The sequence below is a fragment of the Nematolebias whitei genome, chromosome 7 (genome assembly GCF_014905685.2).
Source record: "Nematolebias whitei isolate Nwh7 chromosome 7, NemWhi1, whole genome shotgun sequence".
Lineage (NCBI taxonomy): Eukaryota > Metazoa > Chordata > Actinopteri > Cyprinodontiformes > Rivulidae > Nematolebias > Nematolebias whitei.
Window position 1 is genome coordinate 42,168,885 of NC_056504.1, and position 8,272 is coordinate 42,177,156.

The following is an 8,272-nucleotide window of genomic DNA, read 5'->3' on the forward strand; positions in this document are numbered from 1 at the left end:
CAAACAATCATTTTAGGTTCAAAGTGTGACTTTACGGTCACATATACTCACTTAATAAGCAGCTTTGTATAAGTGGACCAAAAACAAAACTGTTTAACAATAAAGGCTTAGTAGAGAAGGCTGGACCCCACATAAGAAATGACAAAGAATGAGACGAGGAAACGACTGCTGAAAAATAGTAAAGGTCAAGAAAAATGTATATTAAAAAAACATTCATCTGTCAAGACCAGAAAAAAATCACCAAGCCTTGCAGTCAGCTGTATAGCATTGATTGTGCTGAAATAGCAAGACAATTACAACATTTTTAGTTTTTGCTTGCTTTCATTTTTGGTCAGAAATGATTTTTCTTCTTTGTGGGGTCATAGAACATATTGCAGTCAAAGGCCTTCTATAAGCACATAATGGTGAAAAGGAACGGCACCAACCTCTTAAACAGACATGTTGCAGTGCTGCTGCCACAGTAGTAGCTGACTAGAAATTAATAATATCCTGAGAAAAACAGGACAGACATATATTTAGACTGCCCTGAAGCTGTCTATATGGAGAATGGCTCAATCTAACTCCTAACACTTATCTCAACCTTAGAGGCCAGCATGTCTATGTGAGTCTTTGGAAACACGAGTGATGAAAGATGTTAAACGTGCACCAGAAATAGAAGTCTTGTTCCCTCTAGTGTTTGGCAGAGAAACTACACTTTTCATAGGTAAATTCAATGTTGCTTCTGAAAGTCTGCCCTTTGTTTTAGGGAATACTAGCGACCACTGGTGGGGTCTTCTGCACGTGTGTGAGGTGCAGGTATTTTCATGGAGATTCTCTGCTGCTGAGGAAAGTTGTGCTCCACTGATACACTCTCACCTGCTAGGCCGGATGGTGGGCTAAAGTCTCCTGATACTCCATAAGGAGGTGATATCAGGGGCTTTGCTGGTTTGTAGGTTTGTGGGTCTGAGGCCGAGACACTAATATCATAGCCATTAGCCTGCCCGTTACCTTTGCTCTGACTGTTTCTCTGATCGTTGCCGTACTTTTTGTAGCGTGATCCCTCCGCCTCTTCCTCCTCTTGTACTTCGCCTGTCATCTCAAAGGCTTTACGTTTCAGTGGCACTCCTGTGTCAGAGCTCACTCCTAGGTTGTGAGATGGGTAGCCATAACTGCCTCCAACCACAGTAGGCCGAGGGGTCAGAGGAGTGGGAGCACTAATTCCTGAGGGCAGGTAGGAGGCACTGGGGTGGCTATAACTAGAGGACAGGCTGGACTGAGGGTAGCAGCCTGGTGGATAGTTGTAGACTGGAGTGCTGGCACTGTAGCTGGACACCAGAGTAGATGTGGCCCGCAGAGAGTGTAGAGGGGCAGGAGGAAGTGCTGTGCTGGGCTGAGGGCAGTACCCCGAGGGCAGGTAGGTGCTGTTGTAAGCTGGAGGATATTCCTGAGATGATGGAGCATTGCAGGAGCCAGCACCACTATAACCTGGTTCAGAGGCCAAGTTGCTGCTCACTACTGTTACACTTCCTGTGGCTGGGATTCCCACTGAGGCAGACCCCACTTTGGAGCCAGTAAGTGCCTCCAGTCCAGGGTAGCATTCTATACCCTGACCTAAAGCCCAAGGCTCAGACTCAGTTTTTAGGAAAGTTCCAGACTCTGTGTAGGCACCTGTAGCAGAACGATCATATGACAACTCCAGGCCTGAGTACTTCTCAGCATAGCGTTTTAGGAGCGAAGAAGCAGTAAGGGCTGATATGTCATCACTGGCCCAAGGATAACCCGTGGGCCCATAGCCGCATCGAGCAGCTGTACTGTAGGGGTCTTGTTTATGGGCAGATTGCGGGGATGTGGTAGACGTGACATCAAGGTGCTGCTCAGGCCACTGAGATAGGGGGGCAGTATGCTCCGGGGACCAGTGCATCTTCAACAGACCTGAGGGGGACAAGAAAACAGGAATTAGTTCACAGTAAACATGGAGACATTTTTCACATGAAATTAGTCCTATACTTGTTTTCCTACACTCCTTTGAGTGCTGCTTCTGAATCTCTACCCTCATAATCACTAAGTCACATAAAAACAGTCATTTTCCGATTCTTGTCCATGTTTAGCCCATACTTTTCCAAACAGTCTCACCCAAGCAGGGGACAACTGTTCTAACTTTATGAGACACCGCCAACATAGCCCCCAGCCTGGTCTCCACGGCGATAAGACCCTGTCGGCCTGCATGCTACCCTCCAAATCTGTTTCTCTCACATTGGAGCCATTGTTGTCTCTCTGTGAGTCTCTTAGTCCACAAAGCCACCCCCACCAAGCGTGTGATCGAATTCTGCCCAAACCTCGGGGCCTGCTGAACAAGAAAGGGGGGAGAGCTATGAAAGTAGTTTTCTCCACCATGTTACACCAGTTCTGGAGCTGAACTTCTATAAACACATTACCATTGAACAGATTAACGAAGCAGGGGTGGAGGTCTAATTTTCATGTGACATGTGCAATTATACATGTACATTTCTACAAAGTAATCCACTGATTTAGTGGCTGAGGGCTTGTCTTTTTGAACTGGAATTAGGTTGACATTCCAGGCATTGCAGAGCGTTATTAAACTGTCCTGATCCCAGGCCTGGGCCAGAGGGGTTTCCCTGCTACAGCACTGCACAGAGGAGGCTGTTTCTGCAGGATTTCATGGGAGATGTGGAATTATGCATTGTTTCTTTGTCAGTAGAATACAGTGGTGATACCTTTGAAATATGTGGAATTATTTTTACCGTGATTGTTTTTTTTAGCATATATTATTTTAGCTGTTTTTTCAAATATGTAGACATAAAAATATCCCAAATGCATCCAAAAGCTACAAGTTCCATCCATCCATTCATTATTTGTTGTACCAGCTTCTTTCTTTCAGGTTGCGGGGGTCACTAGTGCCCATGTCCAGCTATCACTGTGTGAGAGGCAAGGTACTCCCTAGACAGGTCGCAAGTCCATCACAGGGACACATAGAGACCAATAACTTAAATTATAGAATACCAGCATTTCTGCATGTTGGACAGAGTTAAAAAAAATATTAGCTATTTTAAAATAATTTAAATGATTAGGTCAGAATAACAAATACAAAAACTTAAACCATGACCATTAAAAAACATAATTTAGATTATGCACTTATTTGCTCAGGGACAGCAGGAATTTTAGAATTAGCAAAACAGATAATAATCAATATTTGTTTGTTTTCAAACATACAAGCACATTTATGCACTCTCTTGCCTGGTCTGACTGTCTACATTTGGATTATACCCAACTGAGTCACATGTTCACAGGGACCACCAGATGGGCCTCTAACAATCCACATGTTGATCCTTAAATCAAATGAGCCCTCAGACCAATAATCCCTTTCATCCAATCCAGGGCTCGTAGAGCTCTAGACAACCACAAGCTTCAGTCTGAATTAGAGAATGCCCTGCAATCCAGGAAACTCTGACAGACCACAAACACACCCAAGTCTATGTGCCATGGACGCCTAATAAATTGACAATGCCAGCATGTTCAGTGCAGACTCAAAACTCACCATTAAAATATATGTCATTTTCCATTACACTGCATATAAAATGGATATATACAAAATACACATTCATACTCCTTACCGAGACCCCCATACTCTGACAAAATCTTGTAAACTAAAACAAACAAAAAAAGGTTTGAGGGGTTTTGCTTCACACTGACAATAACAAGAAGACCAAAGAAAATGTAGCATACTCTGACATGATTGATGCTTTTTATTATTGATGCTTTATTACAAGTTTCTTCTTCCAATTTAAACCGTAGACCTGATATTTTTATTTTGTGGCATTATAACATGATTAATACAATTTATCTATGTGATGGAGATAAAAGTACTGATGTCAATGGTAATGTAAAACATACTTAAACTAAGAATATATGAGCCTGTAAACATTTATGGTACCAGTAGTTTAAATGACATACCTGGGGGCTTACAGGAGTGATTCATCTGTAGCTAAAACTTGACATGCCACAAGGGTTATTTACTTGTGAGCTCAGACTAGTTGTTTTGAATTATGTCATTTTGCTGCTATTTATTACCATACTTTTCTCTAAATTTGCATGCCCTGCGACTTATACGTCGAAGCAATTTATGTTTTTTCCACATATTTATAACCCAATTTTTGGCTGAAATCTGACGATTTCATTCATTCTGACATGGAAAATATTGAACACTACAATTTTCAGCAGCTAGAGGGCCCTTGACCTATATGGCAAGCCAAGTGTCTCATTAATATGTAAAATTGGCTATTAATGACATTTGGCTTGCCATACCAAGCCACCTTCGTCTCTCTCCAGAACTCTTGGAGCAAACGTAAAATCAGCTGCATTTCGCCGTGCCCCCCCCAGGCGAAATGCAGCTGATTTGACCATTAAAGTGCATTTATTAAGGAAAAGTTCAATGGAGACACACCTTCGCTATAATGTCGAGCAAACAAATAATTGTTTTTAGGCAACGATCTTGTTAAATTTCAACAAAATACACAGCGAGTTCTCCCCCTGCGCACTCCAGCAGCTGCGAACCAATTTTTGAAATGCAGCTGATTTGACCATTTAAGTGCATTTATTAAGGAAAGTTAAACTGAGACACACCTTTGCTATAATTTCCAGCAAACAAATAATTGCTTTTAGGTGTGAATCTTGCTACTGTGCTTGCTCAGGATGGGAGACTGCAACAAAGCCAAGATTCGACTTGTCTGCTGGATTCCTTAGATAGAAAACTTTACTAATTGGCTTTTATGTATGTGAATGTTTCTGTAAAGTGCCCTGAGACAACTTTGTTCTGATTTGGTGCTATATAAATAAAATGAATTGAATTAAATTTCAACGAAATGCACAGCGAGTCCCCCTCAACAAATTGATTTTTAAAATGCAGCTGATTTGACCAATATAGTGCATTTAATAAGGAAAAGTTAAACTAAGACATACCTTTGCTATAATTTTGAGCAAACAAATAATTGTTTTTAAGTGTTAATCTTGTTAAATTCTTGTTAAAGTCCCTGTGCATGCTTCTATGCGGCCGTTATTTGGCAGCCAATCGATTTTTGGCATAACACCGGCCCACGTTTCAGGGTTGACTGCGGTGACGCATAATAGATGCAGCTTATACGGCGGTGCGACGTGTATGGTGGCAAGTACGGTAATAAAGCTTGCCATATTTCCCGCAGACAGTTTTGCTGGTGATAAATTTCCCTAATCACTTTTAGTTTAATGTATTAAAACTTGTTTAGTAAATGACAAGCAAATCCTTAAAACATAATGGCTGATATAATTGGATCAATTTTTTTCATTTGTCATACAGCTATGGATAATTCAATCATGAACACTTCAGATCACTAGCTGTCGCTGGGATTTTTGCGCCTCTGCTGATCGAGATGGTTTAGCACGTTGATGTTTGGTGTCAGAGGCCCTGATGAATTGAAAAGCACAAATGGTATCCTCCCATTTTACTGTTGTTCTATTTAAGCATGTGCAGAACAACTATTGATTGACTGCACCAGTGTTTTCCAGTGCAAAGATGCCATGACTTTAGAAAAAGTTCCTTACTGAGACTTGGGCTTTGTTTACACAAAAACTACCTCAGAAAACATTTGTGTTTTTTTAATGTCTATTGGGACAAATAAACCAGAAAAGGATACATTGATTTGATGTAGTTTCCAGGGTTACCGGATAAGAAATTATGAGCTATTGCACTGTCGGTTTAAAATTATTGCATTCTGAACCTAACTATCAGATGTGCTGAGTGAGTGTGCACTAAAAGTGGGAGGTTGAAAGATGAGTTGTGTGTTCAGTTTGGTGAAGATGTGCACATAAAAGGAGTGGGTAGTAAAAACCAAAAAAACCCCCAAAAAAAACCATATTTGTGTTTATCTGGCAACCCTACTGAGCTTAACTGCATGCATAGCACATGCAGTGTTTGCATGATCACAGTTATGTCCAAACTGGTGAATACAGGAACTTCCTTTGGACCTTGGGATTTGCTCTTACATTATGAAAAAGGGTGAATAACACAGAAAAAAACCACTTTGTTCTCTGCCATTTATTGTAACTGGTGTTAGTACAGAAATTATTCTGACTGCAGCTGCCTGTAGTACAACTGTGCAACTTCATAACTGCAGAGTATTTTTGCACCTCCCTGGGGATTCCCAAAAAAATCTCTATGCTAAAGAGTCCAGCATACTCCATCCGCAGCCGAACAGTCGAACCGTGGTCACGTGGTTGCAGAATGTTTGTTTTCACACACACATTTCGTAGTGTACAAGACACAAGCACAGAAATGTTGGGAAACCCCTCCCGCTGGCGGGTTTCTTCGCGCCAGAGTCTCCACTCCGTTCCTGCATCCACCGTTTGGCCACAAATCTGTCATGAAGAAAGTGCCACACTTTTCAGCAGACAGACTTCTTTTCCACACACAATGTCTGTGTGAACTCCAACCAGGAGTTTTTGGCCATTTGACTAATTTAGTGTATTTCAAGAGTCATACAGCTGAATGTCCGAGTGCATTTTCACAGTGATGAACACGCCCACAAACTTCTGACCAATCACACAATACAGTAGTCCCTCACTAATTTGCGGTTCGACTTTCGCAGACCCTTTCTATCGCGTTTTGTAGACGTACAGTACATAATATTGTACAAAAAAATTAAATTGCACAGGACACATGATTGTCAGTACTGGATACTGTACAGTAAAAAGTTAAAGAAAAAATATAATACTTCAGACAGATGCTGCCTTTTTGTAGTTTTCTCTCAGTAAGCCTCCACTGTATTCCTGCTCATAATGACCACATTTCCCAGAAGGCAACAGGGCCCTGCCCAGAAGCCCCGTTTCCTTCTGCTGAAAAAAACAAAGTAAAGTTTTGATCAGATCGGCACCCAGTGGATGCAGAGAAGCTGCACTGATCCCCTTGAACCGGACCAGAATTGGATCAGAACCAGGCCTCCAGACCCATCGGTGAATCTTGACAGCTGGGAGCCGGCCCACGTGGACTTCTAAGTGCGGACGTGCACCGAAGGTCTGGAGCTGTTTTCGTAGCTTGGACTCAATCCACCACCAACGGTCCCATGCCGGCCAACAGAAGGTTTGCCCACCCCCCACCCCCAAAATATGTTTCAGCACTCAAGAGCTGCAACTGGACCAGAACCGGACCTGCAGACTCAAAAATGTACCCGGAGACGCACTTGTAAGTAAAATTTACTAACCACATATAAGTATGTTGTTAAAATGAGTAGATTAAAGATTTTAGAGGACTGATTGTGGGCTTTGTTGCTGCACGGTATTCTGCAGAAACGAATCAGGTCGGACCAGAACAGAGTTGGACCGGAACAAGAGCTGCTGCTGTTCTGCAGAGCCTGGTGAGTAAAATTTATACAGTACTGTACGTACAAAGTATGTTGTTAAAATGATGTAGGTTTAAGAGTTTAGAACATTGCAAGAGTGTGGGAAATGTTTCTAAACCCTTAAAATATAAATACTAAGATAAATATATCGTCCCTACTTTGTGGTTTTTCACTTATCGGGGTGGGAGGTGGAACATAACACCCGCAATAAACGAGGGACTACTGTACTTGGTGCATACGCCTGTAAGAAAAAGTTTGGCCTTGTGTTGACAACAGGCAGGCGAAGATGCTCTGAGAACAAAATAACGTGAAAAGCTTCAATTTTTGTCAAAGTTTTTCGAATGTAGCTCCAGTTTCACTCTAAAACACCCATTGTGAAAACAGGACCATACTGGTTGGTTTATGGCTGGATCCAGGGTGCAGGCAGACACGATCAGATCGAAATAAAACAGAAATTATATAAATAGAGCAGGGGGTGAGTGGAAAGTGGCAGCACCTGGGTGATGGGAAGCAGGGAGATGAGCTGAATGAGAAGCGAGGTGGAGGCTGACTGAGGGTGAGAGTGAGAACTGGCACAGGGAACACAGGGGGGGCTGAATCCAAACACAAGGGACATGAAAACATAAACCACAAGCAGAAATAAAAGTAAAAGATAAACTAAATAACCGAAAAACACAGACTATGACAGTTCTTTCAACAAAGAAATGGGAAAAAATCGAAAGGCTCCATTTGAGATCAGACCTTAATGGAACAAAAAGGAAGGACTGGAAAAGAAACCATTAAAGCATGAGAGGCATACAAGCGTTAAAGAGTTTGGCAACAATATAACACTCATCAGTAAATTTTAAGTAAATGTATTATTGGGGTTGTGTGTGTGTGTGAGTGTGGGTGTGGGAGAACTCACC

At 41.9% G+C, this 8,272-nt stretch overlaps 1 protein-coding gene across 1 annotated transcript in view; it reads right to left on the reverse strand.

Annotated features, from left to right (window-relative positions):
- Positions 1-751: 751 nt before the first annotated feature.
- si:dkey-195m11.8 (fidgetin) overlaps positions 752-8,272 on the reverse strand; it is a 15,395-nt gene continuing 7,874 nt past the window's right edge. Inside the window, exon 2 of the mRNA XM_037679880.1 lies at positions 752-1,911. Within this exon, the coding sequence (XP_037535808.1) occupies positions 752-1,911 (1,160 nt within the window). The remainder of the gene's footprint in view (positions 1,912-8,272) is intronic.